Below are 26460 nucleotides of genomic sequence, written 5' to 3' on the forward strand. Positions count from 1 at the left end.
TTTTATGAAAAAATAATTCCAAACATATTGACATTTCCTAAATCACCATTTTTTTCTTATATAACGCTGATATATCACCATTTTCTGAAGAACGATATCAACAGAAGCTAATTTCAAGATAGAAGCTCCAAAGGTAGAGATAAAATATGATGCACATAATACCCATTGATCATATATCTATATATCTATACCTCGGCTTCAGCTGCCTGCTAGGTGATCGAAATCGCTCAGGTCAATGAGGACTCACTCACCCACCTACTCCTTATCTATCTAATTGTTTCTTCTATCTACTGAATTCAAAAGGCGACCCGCCGCGCCAGGCTATAAGATAAGATACAGCTGTTGTACTACTTGACTGGTAAGAAAGAGCTTGACTGGTAAGAACTGGAAGACTCTTGTATGTACTAATAATGATAAATTTTTATTGAATTCATAATTTTATGATAGGATGAGAGTAAAACTCTTTCAGTTAGAATAGTTGCATGTATAATTAGGTAAATATACCAGATATGACCCGATCACTGCGCAAAAAAAAAAAAAAAAGAAAAAAGACCCCATCACAAGGTGAGAGACAACTACTTACAGTAATTAAATAATCTCAGCTCATCATTTTCTTATTTGTCACTTTTCCGAGTGATTCACTTTTTTCTTGATTCAACGCCCATTTTGATCTGCTTCATATATACTACTCTCTTTCCTTCCTTTCCCAAATGTAATGTCCAATTTGATGATAAAAGGATCAAAGGATATATAGAGTGTTAATAATATGGCAAATTCATGCAAATTGTATGAATAATGAATTATGTTTGGGCCTGGCTCCGCTGGACTAGGTAGTGGCCTATGCATGGGCTGGATCAGGGCGGAGTGGTCTGTGGCCCATGTCTGGGCTTGGGTTAAGGTAGATTGGGTTGTGGCTTAGGATTATTAATTTTTAGTAAACTATCCACAATGCAGCACAATTTAAACACTAAATATTGTTATACAAAATAAACCACAAAATATAGAAATAATTCAAAATTGAGAAATAAATTCACCACAATTTAAGCACCACAATCAATCTAATAATTAATCAAAATAAAATCATAGAACTAAAACCCGTTTATTTGTGTTCGGTCAATTTAGCTCCATTAAGATAGACGCAACCCATTGGTTTAGCCCTAATTTTTGTTAAATAAAATAAATAAATTAAAAAAAAAGTCTATTGAGGTGGGATTGGTATAGGCTATCTCGAACCAGATCGATCCGTTGATAATACTAAATATTAGGCTCAAGGGGAGAGAATAATTTGTTAATAAATTATTTCTAAATAAATAAATCATTTAGTAAAATAATAAATAAATGTTTAAATAATAAAAATAAAATAAATAAATGAATAAATAAAAATTGAGATAGAAAATAGAAGATTTGATAGGATATTATAATATTAAATAATTGTATGTGGCACTACTATAATTTTTGAATGCCATGGAGTCAATTATATATAAAAAGATTTGTTTTATACATGCCATTGCTATAAATTTTTAATATAGAGAAACTTGTGTTATACGTAGCAATCTTGTTAGTAATTTTAGACAGCAAAAAAGATATAAGTGTCAAGCCTCCATATATATATAAATTGTGTTAATTAAAGAGTTTCTACCATCCATCCTACGGTCCTACACTCCTACCCCTTACTCGACCGGCGAAAGAAAAAAAAGAAGGAAAGATGAAGTTCGGCAAGGAATTTGCTTCACAGATGGTGCCGGAGTGGCAGGAAGCCTACATGGACTACAACTATCTCAAGTCCCTACTCAAAGATATCCAACGCTTCAAGCAAAGAAACAGGTCGCCGGCGGGGGCTACATCGGCTTCCCTCCTAAAGCGAAAGATGTCTTTGTACAGTGCGTTCAGCGGGCTAACGCAAAGGCACCATGGTGTGAAGATCTCCCCCAACCGAGAAGACAATAATATTGATCATCAGGACCATGTAATACTTGTGAAGGCAGCGCAGGGAGAGGGATCCGAGGGGTGCTACCGGACTGATTTTCGCAAGCTGTCCGACGAAGGAGGAGAGTACGAGCTGGTGTTCTTGAGGAGGCTTGATGACGAGTTGAACAAAGTGAACAAGTTTTGCAGGTCTAAAACGGAGGGGATGTTGAAAGAGGCCGCCATGTTGAATAAACAGATGGAAGCGTTTATAGCATTTCGGATTAAAGTGGAGAAGCCCACGCTGTCGCTGGGGTTCAACGAAACCGCCGAGATCAGTCGTCTTGCTTCAGATGTCGCTACCTCCGCCGCTACTGTCACAGCCTCCACTACCTCCGGTGCTAGAAGAACCACTACTGTTGCAGGTTAGTAGTAATTACTACAATTTAATATTATCGTACAGACTTGAGACTTCGTATATATGGTGGGTCCTGTGATAAAAAAACAAGAAACACCACCTCTATTCGTGGACCAGACAAAGAAAGATGGGTGGCTCGAGTTCGGATCTGCTGATCACAATGCATTACTATACGACCCGGGTCACCTACACTTTTTCATGCACTTCCTATTACGTGTAAAATATCTATATGCGCATAAACATATAATGTGGATGTTGTTTGGATCTAAATAATTAATACATAGCAATTAATGAAATAGTTGAAATACCCTCAATTACATTGAAAAAGATAAAAATAACTTTTAACAGTTGTCACAATATTTACAAAGTGTTTACCAAATGTACTTCCTATATTGTGGCTACCCAAGAAAAGAAATCCTCCCCTAGGTGTCAGTTATTTTAAGTACCAATTGTCTGACTTGTGGTAATTCAGTTATTCTCCTGGTTTGTCATTTGTGAATTCAAACCGGAACCCGTTCGATAGCTGCCGGAGGGAAGCTAACTCGCATTCTGGTCGGTCGATGAGTCACTATTTACACTTTAATCGATGCCCATTCGGTGGAACAAGCTAATCAAGTATATTGGTGGTTTAGGTGATAGCATTTATCCTTTAATTAGTACTCTGCAACCGTCGTAATTAACCTTTGCAACAGCGATGTAGCTCCAACCTCTTTATTTTTCGGGGTAAAGAATGTAGCTTCAGCCTTGAACCAACGCAGTTCATAACAATGACTTCGCCATCTAATAAAAATCCCACTCATAAGGGTGGAACTAAATCTAATATACAATGTTCAAATTTAACGAGTACTTGATAAATATAATCTGACATCTGAACAATAAAAACTCCATGTTGGAGGTATTTTAAGGGCAGGTGTTAAAAATTTTTTCAAATGTTCATTCATCCTACTTACAACGTTGTGCATGCTTACCTGATCCGGATCGGATCTTTGGATTTTGGATACACATTTAAAGCTGTTTTTAGGAAACTGTTTTTTATTAATTAAATAATAGAAAAATATGTCTAAAACTGATGTTTTGAAAAAAAAATATCAATTCATCACTTTGAAAGTATTGGGGTGTATCAATATTTTGAACACCTTATTAAATGAATGAATCTTCACGTTTTAATCTGGCATCATCAGATTTTTTATTAGAGCAGTTTTTGAAAAACAGACCTAGAGGCTTTACTGTTTACCCTCCATGTTGCAGGTCAGCCCATGAATCCATGACAGATCATTGTATGTGTATGAATTGGGGTTTATTCCTACACCACATCCAGCCATGCATTAATTGAGGACATCTTGTCATGAATTAATTGAGGACATTCTCGTGCATGTATAAGTTTTAATTTAACTTTTTATACTAAAAATTAAGATTTCGGACGAAAAAAACATATTTTGAGAAAAATAGTTGGCCAAGGCACCCTTGGCTCCTTGCAATGCATAGATTGCAAAGATTACCTGAAAACAAAAAATATAAATCATCCAAACTTGACCACTAAACACAAAATTATGGCCATTAAAAGCTTTCTTACATTATATGCATATAATCTGTAACCCGTCGGTCACCGGTTGTATTAGTCAAATGGGTCGACCGTTGAACCACCTGGGTCAAATCAAGTCATTCTTAGGTTTGGGATTAACCCAAACCGGAATCAATCGACACCAAGTGACATTTCAAACAGTTCAACGGCAACAACGGTTTGAAAACTTCAAAATTTAGAGTTAAGGGGCTTAAAGCCAGTTAAAAGTTTTTAATTTGTCCAATATTAATTTGTATATCTGCATGAATGATTGTTGATTCGTTTGAGTGATTATTCAATTCAATTCATTACTGGTTAAATCGGCTAGCTTCCGATATTCAATTAATTTGAAATTTATAATAACCAGATAATAATGAACTTGCAGCAAGGCACATGGATGTCATAGAAGAAGCTGAAGCTAGTAACAGAGGAAGTTCATCAGAAGAGTTGGTTGAGGTTGAGGAAACAGCTGACATCATCAGCCAAACCAAAATTAGCCATCATGTTATCCATAAAAAGAAGCCGAACAGTATTGTCAAAGCTAATAGACCAGCTCCACTAGATGTCCTTAACCAGGTGAAGATCATCAACCCACTGGAGTCTCCTGTGTCCACGTTAAAAGGCGTCATCAAACTCTCCAAAAGTTCAGAGTTGAATTTCAGAAAACGGGAGCTCAAGAGAATTCAGGAACAACTGAACCGGGCTTTTGTTGAGTTTTATCATAAACTTCGACTCCTCAAGAGCTACAGGTGACAATTTCTGGACATCTTCCACCGATGTGGGCCGGGAGCCTTATTATCTTTTAGTTTTGCAAATTAACCATCTAATTTCTTTAGTACTGAATGAACCAGCTTTATCAATCTTTTGGCCTTCTCAAAGATCATGAAGAAATTTGACAAGGTGATCATATCTCCGCTTTATATATATATAAAACCCAAAATTTATATTTAAGTATTTCAAATGATCGACCTGCTGATCTCTTATACGTACACTTCAATAATATAGGTGACCTCACGAAGTGCATCAGGAGCTTACATGAAAATGCTTGATAACTCCTACCTCGGCAACTCTGATGAGGCAAGTACCACGTACCACGTATCAATTCTTCTTCTGATGAATCCGTTGGCTCATAATTAATTGTCATTCATTGGCTTGTATGTTCTCTCGCTCCTCACAGTTGTCTAAGCTCATGGAGAGGGTGGAAGCTACATTCATCAAGCACTTCGCAAACTCCAACCGCAGTAGAGGCATGAACATCTTGAGACCCAAGGCAAAGCCAGAAAGGCATAGAGTAACCTTTTCTGTGGGTATGTAATTACTACCTACTTCTATGAGAGGAAATGAGTTGGTTTGTTAATTTTACCTTCGACCTGCTTAATTAATGCTCTAATGTAAAAGAAAAAAAAAAAAAAAAACAAAGGTGAAAATTAAGGGAGATCGATCCCTTAGGCTGAAAAGTTGTCTATTAGTTTCTCTCTTATTTTGTATCAAACCAACCCATTTCACATTTCAATCAATCAATTATCAATATGAATGTAACTGATAAATTGAATATTGTGGTAATTGATCAGGTTATCTTAGCGGCTGTGTAACGGCTCTCATAGTAGTCATAGCTATCATTATACGTCTCAGGCATATCATAGAAAAGAAAGAGGGTACTCAATACATGGATAACATGTTTCCACTATACAGGTCAGCTAATTAATCAGAGATATCTCCTCGTGTCCCTTATCACTAATTCCACTACTGTAGTTATTGAGTATGAATGAATCATGGATACCCATAAGTATGGATGATTCACAAAGCTCTGAATTTGAGAAAGTAGCCTGCAGTATAGCTTTTCTCCTTTCTGCTTTCTGTAGCTAGCCAGAAAGACCACGTAGTTACTTAAATACTGTAAAAGCAAGGTCGAATCGATGCAGGAAACAATCTAAGCTGTTACATATATAATTGGAAGATTTCACAATTTTGAGCAAGTATGCTTGATACCTGCAGCTTGTTTGGATTCATATTCCTACATATGGTCATGTACGCCGGGAATATACACTTCTGGACGCGATACAGAGTCAATTATTCATTCATATTGGGTTTGAAGCAAGGAACCGAGTTGGGTTATCGAGAAGTCTTGCTCCTCGCCTTTGGTCTTGCAGTTCTTGCACTTGGCACTGTGATCTCAAACCTGGACATGGAGATGGATCAAGAAACAAAGGACTACGGCAACAGTGAACTACTGCCACTGGGACTAGTTATTGTATGATTCCTGGGCTCACCCATCAACTTCTTCCCATTAGATCTGTTGGTGATGAAGCTTTAATTAGAATTACAAAGGGTCTGCATTTGACTAATAATCCTTCTCAGTGCAGCTTCTACTTGTCATAGCATTCTGCCCATTCAACATCATATATCGATCAAGCCGCTTCTTCCTACTTAGGTGTGCATTCCACTGCCTGTGTTCTCCTTTCTACAAGGTAATGCTGGCTTGATTGCTGAAGAGAAATTCTTCAGGGACATGATGGATGACGAAATTGCAGATCGAGAAAATTATATATTTATTTACAAGCATGTTATCCTTAATTAATTTAATTACAGGTCACCCTCCCAGATTTCTTCTTGGCAGACCAGCTTACTAGCCAGGTGAGGTGAAGACCCATATTAGATGCTTTGTACCAGTAATCCAGTTTGTTTGAATCTGACCAACAAATGCTTGTTATTGTTCTATTACAGGTCCAAGCTATCAGAAGCCTGCAATTCTATGTCTGCTACTATATCTGGGGAGACTACAAACACCGACGAAACGCTTGCAAACAAAGTGAAATTTATAAAGTTTTCCTTTACATTGTCGCCGTGATTCCATATTGGTGCCGCTGCCTTCAGGTAGGCACTGGTTCCAGTACTCCAGCTACCTTCATTAATTGCATTGAAGCTCCATGTTGATCCATCTTCAATTCTGGCACTTGAAACTCGAGATATAAGGTGTTTTCATTTAATTTTAGTGCATCCGGCGCTGGATTGAAGAAAAGGACCGAATGCAAGGATACAACGCCCTGAAGTACTTCTCAACTGTTCTAGCTGTTGTCATGAGAACAGCTTACAGCCTTTCAGAGGGAATGACTTGGAGAATCATGGCTGTGGCCACTTCAATCGTCTCAGCAATTGTGAGTACATACTGGGACCTGGTTTTTGATTGGGGACTTCTGCAACGTCGCTCGAAGAACCCATGGTTGAGAGACAAGCTTCTCATCTCACGGCAAGGTGTTTATTTTGGAGCCATGGTATGTACAGCAGCATCATCTAGCAACTATATAGCATTTTGATTGATTTCCCACTTCCCAGTCTTAGTCTAGTATGATCGATCTTTCACATATTTCCACACATACTAATTGCAGATATTGAATGTGCTGCTGAGATTTGCGTGGCTGCAAACTGTGTTGCCTCTGAAGGTGCCTTTCTTACACAGAGAAGCCTTAGTTGCAATCTTTGCCACCTTAGAGATCATTCGTCGTGGCATATGGAATTTCTTCAGGTATGTCTTACAGTTAAACGCTTCAGTTAATTAAGATTATCCCTTGAAATCTTACTCTTGCCTCTCTGAGCATAGCTGAGAAAAGCAAAGAAAGTTTCCTTCACTAGGAACCTTTTGTAGGCAAGGAAAAGGAACCATTTTCTTCCATATGCTGTTCGTTCTGTTTCTCTGATGATAATTAGAATTTCCTCTGTTCAGGTTGGAGAATGAGCACTTGAACAATGTTGGAAAATATCGTGCTTTCAAATCAGTACCACTCCCCTTCAGTTATGACGAGGACGAAGATAGGGATGAGTAGGAAGACTGAATACAGAAAGCCCACAAGCAAATCTTTACTATTTTCCGTGGCAAAATCCTTAAAAATTAAACACAACAACACACAGAACCAAAATCAAAGCTTGTAGAATTGAATATGTAAGGTACATTTGTAAGCGGTACAACAAAAATTTCTCTGTTTAGACATTGCTCGAACTTGTGACTTATGTCACTTGCAATGTATTACGACAAATCATAAAAATTGAATAAATTCATACGGAAGGTAATAGGATCATTTGGGCGTTCACAGGGACAATGGGGGGAAAGACAGAAACTAAGAGTTGGTAGAATAGCAGAAACGAGGCCCAACCGTCTCCCAGATAACTAAAGCCTTTTAAGTTTTAACACCCCAAGGTGATATTGCAGAATCATTACACAGGTGTCCGTCTCAGAACGACAGAAGAACTGGATGAGTAGTTATTGGGTTTTTCTTTTCTCCTTTTCAAATGACTCCACTCACAGGCTTGTCTAAAATTTATGCCTTGGCATAGAAATGACAGTTAATAAGCTTTTTTTTTATTTTATTATAGAATCAGAAAGGCAAATATTACTAGAGTTTCACAATGCGACAGAGAGGGGCAGCCAAGGTGGTGCTCTGCATGCAGTTGTGCTCCAGAATGAGTATGAGATGGAGCTACCTCTAAAGCTTAAACTGTGAATGGTGATGCTGATCGATTAAAAAACCGCAGCCTAATATTAAAGGGGAAGAAAGTATGAACACAGTGGTTGTGAAACACAGCAATGCCAAAAACCTTCCTATTGGGGGGGGGGGGGGGGGGGGGAGGGGCGGGGGAAGATGGAATCATTAAACATAAAATTAGAAAAATGACTTCTTAAACAGAAAAGCAATCACAATTTACTTCAATTAATTTCCTATACAACATATGCTACCCTAACCAAATACCAAGCTGGATTCTTTATTGTTTTTTGAGAAGATCACAGAAATATAATGGAAAAAGACCGCTGATATCAGCTAGTAGAGTTCTGCTTAGTTCAGCCTTCTGTGAAATAATATCTGCAAACATGAAGAGAATTATATATACATTAGCTGGAGCATCTGGCCAAATGGGACATTAAGCCTGCCTTCTCTATAATATGCAACTATGCCTCCGTTAGCACAATATATGAAGAATAAGCAATGCAGAAATTTTTTCTTTTTATATTTGGTAACGACCTCAAAATATTTACATAAGTTGCTAGCTTGATGCAATGCTGTGCAAGTATAGCAATAAGTATGAATACACACAATACAATATTAAGAGATCTGTGAAAAGAACATAATTTCAGTTAGGTAAAATTAGAATGAAGTAAGGTGTTCTTTTTCTTGACCTGTAAAGCTTGTGCCCTATTTTCAATTTTGCAACATTTTTTTTTTATTTTTATTTTTGGCAAAAGGATAAACCTTGCATTGATGTGCAAATAAAAATTCCAAGTTCCATCTACGAGAGAAAATATATTAAAATAAAAAAATGAATTAAAACATATACCATGACAACTTCTATAAGGTTATCAGCGAATGTGGTCCTAGCATGCATGAACAAGCATCTCTGATTCTGTAAATTACAGAAAATCGCCCAATATTGCCCAAAAAAAGTAATAATTTGCCACCAAATCTTCAACAAATACCAGCAAAGTAATAGAAAGCAATAGATCATTTCACTATCTGATAGAAGTGTCAGAAAAATCTAGCACGCCTACCTGTCAAGATATCAGATGACCAACTGTAAAAATTTGTTCAACTACTATCATCTATATAAGGATCATGTTTGGAAAATATGGTGCTTACACACCTCCGAGAAAAAGACTAGGGGTGCAAGTCAGGCACCCAATATGAAGATTTTACAATCCACCAGGCCTGGGCTTCCAGGCCGGGCCCATAACCCAAGTTTCAACCCTAAAATAACGCTCCCTATCCCCAAAAAATCCAACAAAATAATTTAAGGAAGAAAATTTTAACTTTGTAGCCAGGACCCCGTACTCTTCTATCCCCATTTCAAACGGATGACTACTGGATTCAGACCACCAACAAAGGCAGGGATCCATTCTATCTCAATTGCATCAGCTTGTAAAATTCCTGTACTGCCACACCTCTAACTACTAAATATACTAAGATAGAAACTCCACACTCAATGATCAACTCCCACACCAAGCAACCCAAAAAGAAAAAGAAAAAGAAACATTGGTACAAAATTTTGAATAACTAATCAAGGAGGAACAATTTAAAGCAGATAAACTCTCCAAACTCTTCACAAAAATTTTAACAGCACAGGTTGAAGCTGTAGTGGCCACTGTCAGACTTGAACCCATGTTCTCATGCTTGCTAGCCTGAGATTTTACCACTAACCAAGCAATGCCTCCTTCTGTTGAACCATAATGCAACATTGCTAATGAGAAGCCACTGCAAACAGTTATCAAAGTATCACTCAACCATTTTTTTTCTTCTTTTTTTTCCTCCCATATTGATGAAGTATCAACCACGTGTATATAACCAACAGAAAGGACCCTTGAGGAAGAGGTTTTGCTTATTTTATGATATCATACTTTGAGAAGTCAAATTATTAAATGTTCCTCTCTTCGGAATATGATACGCTCAAGTTATCTAACAAGAGGGAGAAGGGTCTAGAATAAGGAGAAGAGAGAGAGAGAGTTTGTTTGTAGAAAAGCCAATGCCAACTCCATTCATTCAGGCTATATTTATAGCCTTATTGTGCTACAAACTGGGAGTAGAAATAGGAACCACTGCCCCTTAATCTTAGGAGCTTATCAACAGAAAAACAGAATGCACTTATCTAGGAAACAGAATGCACTTATCTAGGAACAGAATTGAAGACTTATCTAATGCACTTATCTAGGAAACAAAATGCACTTATCTAGGAACAGAATTGAAGACTTATCTATTCTAACAGAATTAAAACTGAATGGCTAAGGCTTATCCCAACTAAGAGCTAACATGACCGGGTCTTCTGCTGCTATCCACTTTGACCGGGTCTTCGGCTGTTGTGCGCCTAGTGCATGCATGCACATGCACGTATCATTTCCTCCCCCCTGAAGGATCCTTGTCCGCAAGGAAGTCGGGATAAGATTTTCTGAAGCGCCATTCATTCTCCCAGGTTGCATCCTCAGTTGGCGCTTCAATCCATTTGACCAAGACTTCGGATTTTGGGCGGTATTTGCCCTTGTGAATAATACGATGATCCAAGATTGTTTCTGGTTGGGGTAGGATGGTCGAAGTATCCGAGATTGGAGGAAGCTGAGTGGAAGTAGGGGTAATGGGTCCCAAGTGCTTCCGTAGCAAACTAACATGAAACACATCGTGGATTTGAGAGCCGGGAGGCAAGGCTAAGCGGTAGGCTACTGGACCAATCTTCTCAATGGTTGGGTATGGCCCAAAATAACGTGGGGCGAGCTTCATAGAACGCTGAAACGCCACCGATGTCTGCCGGTAAGGCTGTAGCTTCACATACACGAAGTCACCTGCTACGAACGAGACTTCTCGTCGGTGCTGGCCGCTTGACATTTCATCCGATTCCGGGCTACCTGGAGGTTATGTTGTAGCTTGCGTAGGATGATGCCCTGGTCACACAAGTATTCGTCAACTGCCCCTACTCGAGCAGTACCTGGTACATAGGTCAGGAGACTAGGGGGTGGGATCCCGTAGACTGCTTCGAAGGGTGTCATTTTGGTGGAAGAGTGAGTGGAGGTGTTGTAGCTGTATTCTGCCCAAGGAACCCACTCTAACCATTTTCGTGACTGGTCACCTGCAAAGCACCGTAGATATTGCTCCAACGTCCGGTTAACAACTTCGGTTTGCCCATCGGTTTGGGGGTAGTAACTTGAGCTCATACACAATTTCGTCCCATGCATCTGAAAAAGTGTCTACTAGAATGAGCTAATGAATACCTTGTCACGGTCGCTAACAATGGATGTTGGTACTCCGTGTAGGTGGACAACGTTGGCAACAAATGCCTTCGCGACTGTGGTGGCAGTGAATGGGTGTTCTAAGGGAATGAAGTGGGCATATTTTGTCAACCGATCCACAATTACCATGATAACTGTGTACCCATTGGAGGGAGGCAATCCTTCGATAAAGTCCATGGAGATGTATGTCCACATTTGAGTAGGAATTGGTAATGGATGAAGCAATCCCGTTGGTTTCATGCAATCTGTTTTGAAGTGTTGACATACGTCACATTGCTACAAGAATTCCTTCACCGTCCGTCGCATGTGGGGCCAAAGGAAGTTGTGCTTGATGCGAGAGAGGGTCTTATAAAACCCAAAGTGTCCTACAGGGGATGAGTGGCAGTCCGCCACCACCTTTGAAATCAAGGTGGAGGCGGGGCTCAAATAAATCTTGTCCCCCTTGAACCATACCCCATCCCGTTGAAGCAACTTGTGGGAGGGTTGCTTTTTCATCAATTCCCCATAAAAGGTGTCTTGTTTGACCTCTTCCTGTAGCGTCGGCCACCAGTCTGCGTGTGGTATAGAGATGGAAAGAAACTGAAATTCAGCCATACGTGACAAGGAATCCGCACCTTGGTTCTCAGCCCCTTTTTTATACTCGATCTCATAGTCGTAGCCCAGTATCTTTGGTAGCCACCGCGTTTGTGCCGGTGTGGTTATCCTCAGCTCGAGTAAATATTTATGACTTTTTTGGTCGGTGCAAACTGTGAATGGTTTCCCAAGTAGATATGGGCGCCATTTCTTAACGGCTTTGACAATAGCCAACATCTCCTTCTCATAGGTTGATAATGCCAAGGCTGAACCTTTCAATGCTTCACTGAAGTAGGCCACCGGTTGGTCTTGCTGGATGGCGCCAATCACAAACTGTTGGGAGAAATCTGGTAGACGTAGGATTGGCGGTGAAGTGAGTGCCTTCTTCAACTGCTGAAAGGCCAACTTGCTGCCTCGTTCCATTGGAATCCCCCTTTGGTCAACAATTGGGTTAAGGGAGCTGCAATGCTTCCGAAGTCGCGGATGAACTTCTGGTAATATCCTGCTAACCCGAGGAAGCCATGGGCCCCCTTTGCTGACATCGGTGTAGGCCATGCGAGAACAACTTGTATTTTGGTTGGATCAACGGGCACGCCTTGTTCTGAGATCACATGACCCAAGTACTCGACCTGCGAAACACCAAATTGACATTTTGACATTTTTGCAAATAATTTGTTAGAGGATAATACAGTTAGAACAACTCTCAAATGAGATAGGTGGTCTTCCCATGATTTAGAATATAAACCAAAATGTCATCGAAGAAGACCAAAATAAATTTCCAGAGGTATGGGCGGAAGAGGTCGTTCATGAGGCTTTGAAAAGATGCAGGTGCATTCGTCAAACCGAACGACATCACTAAGAACTCGTAATGCCCTTCATGTGTTCGGAAGGCCGTTTTAGGAACGTCTTCTTCTTGCACTCGAATCTGATGGTATCCCGACCGTAGATCTAGTTTGGAGTAAAATTTGGTGCCATAGAGCTCATCTAATAATTCATCAATCACGGGGATGGGATACTTGTTTTTAATAGTGATTTCGTTCAGTGCTCGGTAATCCACGCAAAACCGCCAAGCTCCATCAGCCTTCTTCACTAGCAAAACCGGCGATGAAAATGGGCTATTGCTTGGTCTTATCAGCCCTGTCTGCAAAAGCTCCTTCACCATCTTCTCTATTTCGGTCTTTTGGTAATATGGGTATCGATACGGCCTCACACTAATCGGTCCTTTGTCGAGAAGCAATGCAATCTGGTGGTCATGTGGTCGTTTAGGAGGTAGGCTTGTGGGCGGCTCAAACACATGAGAAAATTCGATGAGAAGGTGGTCCATCTCGGGTGGAAGAAAACCTGGTTGGCCGCTTCTAATGTGAAGGAACTATTTGAAAAAAAAATCCTGTACCTTGTAACCCATTGCATTCCTTGTTGGTTAAGGCTTCGATGCTGGCTCGTCCCAATCCTTGGAAGGTGCAAGAGAGTCCCTTTGAACGTCAAGGTTAGTTGTTTGTAATCCATCTCGACGGGTCCAAGCGTCTCTAGCCACTGTACTCCCAACACCAACTAGCATGCTGCGACGGGAAGAACATAATAGTCAGCGGTAACGGGGTGTCCTTGAATGGCGAGGGTGAGAGCTCGGCACTGCCCCATGCACTCGATCTTTTCACTATTGTCCACCATAACTTGAAATTTCTTGTCTCGGTTCACTGGCAACCCGAACTTGGAGACGATGGCTTGGTCAATGAAGTTGTGGGTGCTGCCGCCGTCAATTAATTCAGTCACGTTCTTGTTTTTCAGTTTCCCAAGAACACGTATGGTTTGCAGGTGCTCAGCTCCTGCAATAGCATGGAAGGAGATTTCAGGGATGGCTTCTTGGTTTTCTTCCTCTGATTCGACTGTCTCCACGTCCGCCGGTTCTGGATCCTCAATCATGAACATTTGTGGACGTGCACAACGGTGGCTGGGGGTGAACTTCTCATCACAGTAGTAACATAGCCCCTTCTCACGACGTTCTCGCGCCTCCTGGTTGGTGAGTCGCCGGAATGTTGGGGAAGGGGCACTGGAAACCTAGTTCGCGCGCGAGCTTGGTGGAGGCCCAAGTACACCGGCCATGGGGTTGGGTGACGCCTTCTGGGTTGTCATGGCTGATGGGGATCGAACCGGCTGGCTAGCTCTCCGCTGTAAGTGATTTCGTTCCTCAATTAACCGGGCCACTCCAATCGCCTCTATCAAGGTTCGAGGCTGCTTGATCTTCTCATCTAAACGAACGTCATCACGAAGTCCTGCAATGAAACAGCCAATGAGAAAACTCTCGGGCAGGCTGTCAACTCGGTGAGAGAGCCTCTCAAAGGCTTCTTGATAAGCCGTCACAGTGGTGGTTTGCTTCAGGTGGGTTAATGCCTCTGATGGGTCCTCATAGTCGGTGGGGCCGAACCGTTGTAACACCGCTTTGGAGAGTTCTTCCCATGTGAGCGGTCTACGATGCTTGGTCAACCACCTGTGCCACTGTAAGGCGATGCCTTCCAAATGGAAGGAAGCTATCTGCACCTGTTGGTCCGGAATAATATTTTGAAATTCAAAATATTGTTCCGCCTTATAAATCCAACCGCTCGGATCATCCCCGTTAAATTTTGGGAATGACAGCTTGGCGTGTTGATGAGGGTGGTCATGGGTGGAGCTTGAATGGGAAGTATGGGGAAGTGAGGATTCTTCATGGGCGAAGGGGTTGGTCTCGGGAGTGGTATTGGGAGTGGTTCGTGAGGCTTGAAGGGCTTGGAGTTCGGTTAACACTGCTTGTAAGACAGTGTTCACTTGGTCGATGCTCGACTCATGTCGCGCTAAGGTTTCATTGACCTCATTGCGGAACTCCACGTTAGTCTTTCCACGGGTGTCCATGGTCGAACCGGCTCTGATACCAATGATACGCTCAAGTTATCTAACAAGAGGGAGAAGGGTCTAGAATAAGGAGAAGAGAGAGAGAGAGTTTGTTTGTAGAAAAGCCAATGCCAACTCCATTCATTCAGGCTATATTTATAGCCTTATTGTGCTACAAACTGGGAGTAGAAATAGGAACTACTGCCCCTTAATCTTAGGAGCTTATCAACAGAAAAACAGAATGCACTTATCTAGGAACAGAATTGAAGACTTATCTATTCTAACAGAATTAAAACTGAATGGCTAAGGCTTATCCCAACTAAGAGCTAACATGACCGGGTCTTCTGCTGCTATCCACTTTGACCGGGTCTTCGGCTGCTGTGTGCCTAGTGCATGCATGCACATGCACGTATCAGAATATTATTTCTAGTGAGGCCCTTGAAAACATGCATATTATGTTCTGTACATGGAACATTACTACTCATTAAATTGAATGCTACACTATTTACTTCACATTTTTCCTTTCTCTTAATTTTACTTGGTATGAATTTGACATTGCGAAAGAAAACCACATCAGATGCCCACATATTTAAATTGGCATGAATATATCTAATCATATAAACCATAAACCCCTGTTACACTAGTAATGTAAATAATGAATAATGACAAGCATATGCTGAAAGAAAAGTTTTTCTTTCCAAGAAAAACATGTCTATTTACAGCACTAAATGACAGATATTGTCATCAGATTTCATTTTTTCTTTTAACATGTTTACCAAAGGCCATACTGCATATGAAAATGACTCTGTCATATTTTGAAACTGAAACATTCAATTCACAAAATCCATGGAGTTGTTGGGCACATTAACAAGGAAATATACATGGAAGTGAAGAATGTGGAACTAACTTTGTATAGGACCCAATCTTTGGAACAATAAATACTTCATGCCGCAACTGCTAGGGGCCTTTTGCTGGTCTTGATCCCTCTTATAGCTGCATGCAATAATAACATTTTATGCATGTAAATAGGCAGGTAGACCTCTGAAGTTTTTAGAGCCATTAGCAGAAAGCAGGAAAACAGATTAAGTAAATGTCTATGTGAAAATTTTGGGAAGGAATAATGGATCAATACCTTCAGCATAATCTTTAGCTCCAAAGACAGCAGAACCAGCAACCAATGCATTCGCTCCAGCTTCAATAACCTGTCAGAATATAACAAAAGTCACAGATAAGTTATGGTTTATAATAGATTAAAGCATGGAATGAAGCCTAGATAAAAATGCATCTAAGCATAAGATATAGAAAAAAAAAAAAAAAGTAGATCTGCTGACTCTTAGAGCCTGACAACTTGACATTTGATTTGGTAATGTTGTTGCAAAAAACCCAAGAAAAGCAGATTCGAATGGCACCCAAAATGAAAGTAAAACAGAGACAAAGAGGAGAGCACAGAGAACACACAGATTTATGTGGTTCAGCTTATAGCCTACGTTCACGGGCAAAGGAGGAGAAGAAATCCACTATGTAGTCAGAAATGGAGAAGAAATACAGAGTTGTGCACTCACAACCTCACTCACAGAAAACCCTAAACCCCAAATACACTCAATGTCTTACTCTTCTCTCGTAAGACAAAGACTAAGTGTACAAGAGAGAAAACCCCCGAAATACATAACTCTTCGTATTCAGTTCGGACCTATGAGCTGAATATGGATTGGGTCCATAAAATTTTGCCTTCAGGTTTTTCTCAAATTATTTTGGAGCGGATTCATGAAGCAGGTCACCACAGAGAATTCAAGGCACAAACATAACACATGTAATTAGCCTTTTTTTTTGTTGTATGAATATATTCACACTTCAAGCATCATAATCAGATCCAGATCCCAACAATTTGGAGTTCCCTTTTATTTTCTGGAGAGTTAGCTGGACTTGAAAGCATGACCTCATGTATAACAACTTGTCATGCAGAACATAAAAAAATTGCAACACTATCTACCTAGGATCATATCTCCATTCAAGCAAAACCATACACAAAAAGCACAGAAAATCTCATTGGAGCACCTTATATGCATTTGCTGGACCAACTCCACCATCAACTTCAATCCATGGATTCACACCCTGCCAAGGTACAAGTCCAAAATATCATCCTACGGATAAAGTAAGTTTGCATAATAGACAAGTATAATTATTCACCTTCTCAGCGCACATTCTTCTCAATTCAGAGATTTTCTTAACTTGGCTTTCAATAAAACTCTGCCCACCAAATCCAGGGTTTACTGACATAATCAATACTAGATCAACCACTGCCAACATGAGATAATAATCTGGTCATTTTCATGTCCATTTTATAATTAAACCTAAAAATTATAATATGATAAAGTAAACACATTAAACCAAGAATAACTTTTGAGATACAATTGAGAGCTCCAAGGCCTTAGTCAAAATTTTTATGTAGATCATCTTTCTCAGTTCTTGAAAGGCAGAAAGCATATAGACTGTTGCATGTGATGTAGGTAGATAAATAGATAGATAGATAGAGCATGTGTTTTGTCTCAGACAATGTGGTTAGATAGAAAGAAGGATAGATAGACTATCAAACATGAAGCCAAAAAGGCAGATAGGGGTAAGAGGATTGTTAAGAAAACAGAGTCAGGAAGATGAGAGTGCTTTAATTGGAAACTACTCAAGGAGTGAATACTATTTGTCGATTCTTCTTAATTCAAGTCATTTATAGCCACTTCAAGTTATGGATGAAGGAATTCCCCATTGTTTGAGCTAATATCACCCATCACAAAGATAAACAAAACAGACCAACAGGAAGTTAAACAAAGTAACTTTCTGAAATAAATTATGATTAGACTTCATTATGAAACCAGGGTAACACTTTTCATTATTGAAGGGTTCTTGAAGGTACTACAAAACAAATCTTACCATCAAGAACATATTCTATAGTAGATAATGGGGTAGCTGGATTTAGAACCACTCCAGCTTTAGCTCCTAGACTCTTAACCTGAAAAATAAGAAGCAAATGAATAAATAAATAACCACCACTCAGATATGGCATAAATAAAACAATTGAATATTGTTCTCACAAACTGATATCCAAAAAAAAATCAGATACATTTTTCCTCTTATTAAAATCAGAAAAAGGCTTAGCTTTCTCCTTGTCCTTTCCCTTCTGCAAATGCATTACAGTCCAAGTAAATCAGGGCCTGTGCAATTCAATGCATTATCCTAAAAGGTTTACTGGGGCGTGTGCCTTGAGGCAAGGCACACAAAGGCTGCATTTAGGCTTAAGACTCGATGTCCTGATTTGAGGGTTAGACCCTTGTCAGATGGAGTATACACCTCATGCCTCAAGGTTTGAGGCTATAAGAAGCATAAGCCTCAAAAGTTAGTGATCCTAGACAATTTTAATAGGAGTTTAAAGTTTAACATGTATAGGGATGGTTATTTTGGTCAATATCACCAAATGACTACATAAACAATACATCCCTTGTGGGTTTATCAAAAAACCAAAAAAAGGAAAAAAAAAATACATGCCTGGTGTTTAAATATATATTCAATTTATATTATTGTTATTTTGGTCCCAGTTTTCAGTTCCACATAGCTAGAACCATCATTGGGTACTGACCCTTTTATGTACTTCTATTTTTACTTCTTTTTTCTTTATAAATTATAACCTATTGATGTGTGTACATATAAATTCCATTTGCATTTAGGAATTTGTATCTTATTATTTTGTTGCTTGTTTATTCTTTCTTTATAAGTCGTCAATTTGTATGTATCAATGTTTATGGTTTCTGGATTTATTTATAATGTACTATGTTTCATTGGTTTCTACATGTTAATTCAATTTGTATGTGCAGATGCGTTGAATGGAATGTCAACTTTACCATTACTAATAAAGAAGCAGACAGCTTCCCAAATGAACTCAACAGCATCTTCAACCAACAAAATTCCTTTTCATCACCAAGGATTAAGGGGATTAACAATGAATGTTTTGCACAAGCATGTCCAGATGATTAAACCCAACATCAAATGACATGAAGATTGTGTAATAGGGAAGCAATACGCTTAAACAAAAGACTAGATTTGACATTTTTGAAAACAAAATAGTTTATGAACCTAAAAATATCAAATGCACTGAAGGGTTTGAGTACTATGATATTATGACATCCTATTGTTCTCTTTTGAGACCTCCCCAATCCAAGTCTTGGACTGTAGTGGAATTTCAGGTTGGGTTTGTGTACAAGAAGAATAGATCATGAGCAAACCTGCACCAGATAACCAGCTGTACTAGTCTGATTTCCTGAGTGGAGAAGTGCTGGGTCAAAAAGAAGAGATAAAGCGGCAGCTGCTGAGAGGGAGACGGGTGTTTTGGAGGTGAGATACGGGAAACATACACACACACAGAGCTAGTTTGCCAACCTATCTTCTTTCCCATAAAGCCAGTTATAGGTGGGTAACTACTTGTCATGATCCATCTTGTCCATAAACAAATGGTGGTTCTTTCCATCAGATTTTGGACTCTTGATGCACATTACCAATGTCAAAACTCCCACAGACCTGTTAATTGCATATACATGGCCCAGCAGTCAATTGTGTGCAGTTCAAGTCAGGTCAGAACTATGCGTGGTATCATTTTCATCTAGATATATAGTTTTTCATTTTTTTCCCTAAAAGGAATCAAGAAGCAAAAATGAAAATTTGATATTATCTCCCTAGTCCAAACAATATTTTGACCCACTTGTATAATCACAAATTCAGAGTTAATCTTACTTGATTAAGTGTTCGATGCAAATGGATAGTGGAAGATTGTTCACAGTGAACACTGACAATGTCAGCCCCAGCTTTGATAAAATCTGGTACCCGCTGCTCCGGTTCAACAATCATCTGCAAGGTTTATCTTTCAAATTAGCCATCATTGATGACCATCCAACATCAATATGGGACTCATGCAACAAAATACAAAAATACTGCTTTAGACTTTCTCTATGCACCAACTAGTTCAGGCCATTAAAGGAAAGGGAACAATACCAAATGTACATCCAGTGGAAGATCTGTCACTGGCCTCAACGCATCAACTACAAGGGGTCCAATTGTGATATTTGGAACAAAGCGTCCGTCCATTACATCAACATGAATCCAATCACACCCCGCCAACTCCACTGCTTTTACCTAAAATGAGAATAATATTTGAAAACTCACAAAGAAAACCCCCTCATTTTTTTAAAGAGTCTAACAATATAGAAGGGACTGGTAAAGATCACCATAAAAATGCTAAATGCTAGTCATAGAGCTTCTATACCATACAAATTCTAAATCTAGTATCAGAGAGATTCTACATCTGATGCAAAAGTTAGATACACATAACGGAGAAGTTATGTAAAACAAGAAACATATTCCCATTGGGAGTTCAAGCAGTTTCATATTCCCATTAATTACATCAGGAAACTTTCAAATTAGACACCTGAAGCATAGTTAGAAGAAAACCTGTTCACCCAACTTAGAAAAATTGGCAGAGAGAATAGATGGAGCAACAATGATATCACTTTTTGAGAACTTGTCAACACGTGCAGTTGCCTTCACTGTTGTTTGAAACTTCCTCCTGGACCTGAACAAAGGAAATTAGCATAATGCTAATAACATTGCACTCTATAGATCACTGGACATATTAAGAAATAGATGAGACATCTTCCAAACACCATACAAAAATCAACTTTCCGCTTCAATTCTGAAGCCCCTCATATAGGGAACATTGCTTGGCTCAATGGAAAAATCTTGAGCTTACTAGTGTGAGAACATGGGTTTGAGTCTGATAGCTGCCACTTTATGCAATAAAAAGGTTTGGGAGGTAATGACCTTTTACAAAGGCCCTCATATGATAGCAATTAAGTGAGTTGTAAAACTTCAATCGAATCAAATTGCATACCCAAAACTGATACATAATTAAGTCCCAATTGCAATGAGATTATTAAACATACTGTTTCACCCATTTTCAGAACATGCCCAGGCTAGAAAATTTAAGTTCATCTTGGCATAACTACAAATAAGGAAGGTGCAATTTGAAGATCCAAATTATGGATATGCAGGACATAGTTCCTTCATTTTTAAACAAAATCTTAATCTGTCCATCTTCAACTAACCTCCTTTCAATACCCATCCTGCATAAAATCCTTTCATGTTCAAAGAAGAAGATAATTTCCCTTAACCTCTTCATCCTTAATTAAGCCACTCGATTCCTATTTATACCTCAAAAGATTAAATCTACAACTTCAAGATACTTCCCGGCATTTATAAGCCAAATCGTGTATGGAATTGTAGAATTCCAAAGTATAGTGTTTTATGGGACAAGAATTACTTATATCTTCCTCGATTCACTCCATAAAAAATTACGACCGAGCTGCATAAATTCGTTTTAATAGCTTTGATCTCATCAGTACAAAAGGAAGACATGTAACTAATGATTCAATTAAGTAACTAATAGTCTAATAGCCATCAAACAGAAAGCCAGAAATAAAAATCTAAATAAAAGATTAAAGGAGAAAAAGAGATAAGAAAGATACCTTGTCGAGGTGAGAGAATTGGGAGGAGAGAGGTATGATCTTCGAAGCTTAAGGCCGCCGCCAAAGCCACTGATTTGGGATTGAAGAGTCGTCGAGCACAAAGAAGCTGTAGCAGACATTTTTCCCTCTTTGGGGTTAGGTGCTTCTTCCGGATTTCTTCTCCTACTCCCTCGTCCCTCCCACCGGTCGCTGGATTAAGTTAGTTTTCTCTTCCTTTGTTTCAAGTCAGACAGCTCCGGACCAAATCCTGGGTGAATAAAGCAAACGAACCTACGCAAGACACGTGGCAACCTTGTCGTGAGCATATTTATCCTCAACGGTTGGCCCCTGGTTCTGGTCTAAAATGGCAGATCTTAAGAATTGCGAGGGTAGTTTTTTTATATCGCCACTTGAAAACTTTCACAAACGTCTGCATCCATCAAACTGGCATCTTCCACTACCTATCAAAAAATCCACTCGTTGTGTCAATAACATCTATCTTTCAAACAAGGCCGAAATTTCATTTGGGGGGCGTATTTTTAGGCCTCCGTTCCCATTTCGGTAAGTTATTTATTCAGTTAAATGCGCTTATTCAAGTAATTAGTTTTCATGAAAGATTTACGTAGGTAAGTGTATTTATTCATATTCTTTTATTTCCCATGTAAATAAGGTAATGTCCATTTTATCCATAAAAATCCATTATTTATAAGGGACATTTTTGTCTCTTTCAAGTGTTGGCAACTTTCCCCAAGGTGGGAAAGTTATTTACCCACTTAGGAGATGAATAAGTGATACCCGGAAATTAAACTTTCCCTGGTCCCTACATAAATCTGAAAAAAAAAAAGGGGTTTTTGGTCAATGGGAATTAAAATCCCATTGGCCAACTTTCCCCCATCTTAAGGGTTTTGAGAGGGGAGAAAGTTGGTCAAAGGAATTTTGTGGGAAAATTTTATTTTCCTAGGTATGTGATACCCATCTCCTAGGTGGGTAAATAAGTTTTCCACTTGGGGGAAAGTTTCCAACACTTAAATGAGACACAAATGCCCTCTTAATAATGAATTTTTATGGTTAAAATGGTCATTTCCTTTTTTACTTGGAAAATAAAAGAACATAGGTAAATACACTTACTTGGGTAAGTGTTTCCTAGGAAAAACTTACCCAAGTAATTGCATTTACTCAGATAAATAACTTATCGAAAAGTGAATGGGTCCTAGTTCATTTAATCAACTTTTCATTAAGACCTATTTGTTTTGCCATATGAAAATCGAAACGTGATCACCTAAAGTAATTAGAAAATGTTAAAGGGCATGGACCCATGGTTGTTTATTTCAAAAGTACCCCTAAACTGAGTGAAAAATGTTCAAGGATATGGATCCGTGGTTATTTATTCCAATAGTACCCCTAACACTTTTTATATATAAAATAAAATTGACCAAATAGAGAAAAATAAAGTGGTTGTCTATGTTTACTAGGGGCAAAATTGATATTTTCATTTTAGTTTCTTATGATTAAATTTATTTGAATGGATATTAAGGTTAAAACTATCATTTTCTATTTTCATCTTATGGAAGGTCGATTAAGGTGGTGTTTGGTAGTGTGTAAACATCGTGGACGGGACCATTTTGGTCTTGTCCACGATAAGATATGGCGTTTTTCTATATGTGGACGGTCCCCGTCCACAAAATAGCATGGACAGGGATGGGCGACACCCAAATTTATCGTCCCCAATATTTTCTTGTGGATGGTCCACACTATGGTGTAGACAATTTGTGGGAAGGTTTTAGTGTAACGTACCTGCATTACATTGGTCCAATTACTCTCATTTTATTTAATCTTTTAATAATTTTTAATATTTTATCAATAAAATAATATTTTTTTAATGTTAATTCTAGCACAAGTTTGATGATTCTCCTTCTCAACTCTTTTTCATTATTTAAATATTAAATTTTTAATATTTTTATCAATATAATAAGATTTAAAATATTAATTTTTTTATTTTTTATATTTAAAATAATACTTGATGTAGCATGATCCGGGCACTCCTAGCTAACGCTGACCGGCTCCTTGCTGGCAACGGGCGAGACCTGAGAAGAGGAAATGAAGGATTCCTGGGGGTTTTCCCGGTGGGAATACTCCGATGCTTAAGTTAGTGCTGTGTAGGGGAAATGAAAGAAAAAACGAGGGCTAAGAGTGTAGGTCGCGCAGTGTTCCTGTACTCAAGAAATTTTTTTTAGTATGTATCTTTCAGAAGAAGTTTCTCCTCTACCCTGAGGGCTTTTATAGGGGCGTTCCTTGCAGGATTGGGCATAATGCCACCGGATCTCCTACTGTAGCCGTTACTTGCCAGGGCTGTGCAGGTGGCCGTTGGGGCGTACTCCCTACCTGGGCGAGTGACACGTCTCCAAGGTGACAGGCACGCCTCCACCTACTGAGAGACATGGGTGTAGACTGTCGAAAGGACAGGGACTACGCCATTAGTAGGTGATATGGCACAGTCTGACTGGTACGGCCTATCAGATAGAAGCTTCCTGCGGACTGCTTGTGCGATCCATTCGTGAGTTACTTTGTAGCGAGCTAGGAATGCTTCAGGAGTGCCATTAGTAAACTATTCTTCGGGACTTCTTGTCCGCTTGGGAGTTCGGGCGAGTTGTTTTTCTCAGCTTGCGAGCTGAAGTTGCCTCGGAATATTCCTTTGAGGGTAGCTCGGGGAACTGGGAGCTCGCGTCGTGGCGAGCTGCTTTGGGGTCTATTTACTTAGCTATACCGGACCACGATGCTGAACTGTCGCTTACATTGGGTCAGTGTCCTCGTGTTGCTGTTTCATAGATCATGTCAAATCATCCTTCATCAATTGCCCCCCACTCCTTGGGCTAAGAGTACTGCCTTAGTGCAGGGAGTTTATGAAGCACGATAGACTGATTTGACCAAAATTCAAACTTGATTGACTACCCCCATTAAATGCATTTGTGGGAATCAAGAGATCTTCTGTCTTCCCTGACTTTTCGGATTTCGAAAACATGTTGAGGTGGCATTTAATTCCGAACATCATGCGGCTGCGACTACCTCGATCGTGGAAGACGTGCAGCCAATCGCTTTCGATTTTTAGGAGGCGTGCGGTCAGGAAATCTGCGGACTGTTGGATCTGCTTTGATCCGAACCGTTAGTTTTGAAAGGGCGGGGGCTATAAATAGTGGAGGTGCTGAATCACTTTAACGTCACTATTGACCAACTTCATCCCAACGCCATTCGGAATATGGTTGGGACTATATCTTTGTGTTACGAGTACTGTCTCCCTTTAGATCTTGATATTTTTGCATCTATCCTCTGTATAAAGAATGTTGCTCCTGGGGTTCCTCCGGAGAGGCATTTTTATTACCTCTCCCCCCGTCGCGGCTTTAAGCTCTTATACGAGCTACTGAATAGGATTATTGCTTGGAAGCGGGACTATTTTGTGGTCCATAACCCCGAGGGGTGGTCCTTTCCTACTGCTTGGAGGGGCGCTGTTCAGGACCCTAGGGTCGAGCTGGACCCTGAGACTCGGAAAATGATGCTGTCCTGGGCGTCGGTAGGCTTCCATTGCTCAAACTACTTAGCCGAGGAGAAGCTCGTGCAGGCAGGCTTGAGCCCGGGTAGGTCAGTCTTTTAGGTTGCATAGTGCCTTACGACTTGTGTACACATGCATTGTTTATTATCGGACTAATACCTTGTGGTCTTGTGGCAGCCATCATGTCCAGTGCTGATTCGTGCCGCCTTCTCTCGAGTAGCTAGAGACGCCAAGCGAAGAGGACGCGCCCTGACCGAACCCCGCCTTCGGGGAGCACTGAGTTCAGGTCCGCTGAATTGGTCATTCCCTCTCCTTCGCCCGAGGTTCCAATGCCCCCCTGAAGGGACTAGTGGGGCTAACCCTGGGGGGAGCGAACTCCCTCAATCAGGGGAGGCATCCGGCAACCCTCTTCAGCCCCGTCCTTACCCCCGATTCCCAGTGGGGAACTAGGAAGGGGTAAATGACTATCTGGTGGCCCGTCGGAGGAGCCGAAAAGCGGTGACCAATGAAGAAATCGCTCAATGGGGGAACATGGAGCCTGAGGATTTATCCGCGTTCACCTCTGCTCACTGCATGGTGGTAAGTGACCTTTCTTCTCTTGTTTTACCCTTTCCCGTTGTCTTATGATCTTTCTTTCTTGCCGACAAGTGAATTCTGTCATTCATGCCATGGCTCTCCAGATGCACATCCATCGTGTTGATGCTCTCGACCAACGTTCCACCAACCAGAGGCTCCAAGGCGAGCTCGATCGGGTCCGGGGCGAGCTCCAGCATACCCGCAAGAGGAGTGAGTCTCAGGAGCTGCTCGTTCATGATCAGGAAGCTCAAATCGCTCGGCTTACTGAAGAGAGCGCACGCTACAGGGAGGAGTCGTCGAGGATGGCAGGGGAGAGGGAGCTTCTCAGGCAACAGGTGTAGGAATTGGAGTCCACTCTTCTGAACCGGACCCGAAACTTCGATTAAATGGTGGAGGTTGAGCGAGAGAGAGCAGTCTGGGATTTTAAAGGCTTCTAGGAATTTCACGACCTCCAGGCGGAGTACTGTTCAGGTTCATACCGCTCGGGGTTTAAACTCTACCGGTGGCTGGTTCGAAAGAAGTTTTCCAGGCTCAACCTCGACAGCATTACTATGAAGGGTCTGTCTCCTGAGACAGCGGACCAGGCGGATGAAGAGGAGCCCGATTCTCCGGAGGAAGAGGAGGCGGATTCTTGAGGTGGTGTTTCTCTGGGCTTCTGTGGCTTCCGAGTGCCATAAACCCAGTCTTTCACAAGTTTTTCAGTTGGGCGGTTGTGCCCCATGG

General features: G+C 40.3%; 2 protein-coding genes across 3 annotated transcripts; one reads left to right on the forward strand and one right to left on the reverse strand.

Annotated features, from left to right (window-relative positions):
- Positions 1-1511: 1511 nt before the first annotated feature.
- On the forward strand, positions 1512-19218 carry LOC148854315 (phosphate transporter PHO1 homolog 3-like). Of its 2 annotated transcripts, none has more exons than XM_088942050.1 (13): positions 1512-2330; positions 4270-4633; positions 4736-4784; positions 4890-4961; positions 5062-5191; positions 5456-5576; positions 5880-6135; positions 6248-6352; positions 6474-6518; positions 6609-6758; positions 6878-7156; positions 7271-7407; positions 18939-19218. In XM_088942050.1, the coding sequence occupies exons 1-13, from the start codon at positions 1706-1708 to the stop codon at positions 19096-19098; spliced, it is 2493 nt and encodes an 830-aa protein (XP_088798176.1). In that variant the 5' UTR covers positions 1512-1705; the 3' UTR covers positions 19099-19218. The 2 variants fall into 2 exon arrangements, with proteins under 2 accessions (XP_088798176.1, XP_088798177.1); XM_088942051.1 differs by lacking the exon at positions 18939-19218 and adding an exon at positions 7606-7957.
- On the reverse strand, positions 8528-21993 carry RPE (D-ribulose-5-phosphate-3-epimerase). Its single transcript, XM_088942052.1, has 10 exons — positions 21639-21993; positions 20566-20686; positions 20110-20250; positions 19852-19965; positions 18001-18079; positions 17263-17372; positions 17131-17187; positions 16208-16277; positions 15983-16068; positions 8528-8737 (listed from the first exon to the last, which is right to left on the reverse strand). The coding sequence occupies exons 1-9, from the start codon at positions 21755-21757 to the stop codon at positions 16019-16021; spliced, it is 861 nt and encodes a 286-aa protein (XP_088798178.1). The 5' UTR covers positions 21758-21993; the 3' UTR covers positions 8528-8737; positions 15983-16018.
- Positions 21994-26460: the final 4467 nt, after the last annotated feature.

The sequence above is a fragment of the Nelumbo lutea genome, chromosome 4, assembly GCF_056320005.1.
Source record: "Nelumbo lutea isolate HS-2025 chromosome 4, American lotus-T2T, whole genome shotgun sequence".
In the NCBI taxonomy this organism is placed as follows: Eukaryota; Viridiplantae; Streptophyta; class Magnoliopsida; order Proteales; family Nelumbonaceae; genus Nelumbo; species Nelumbo lutea.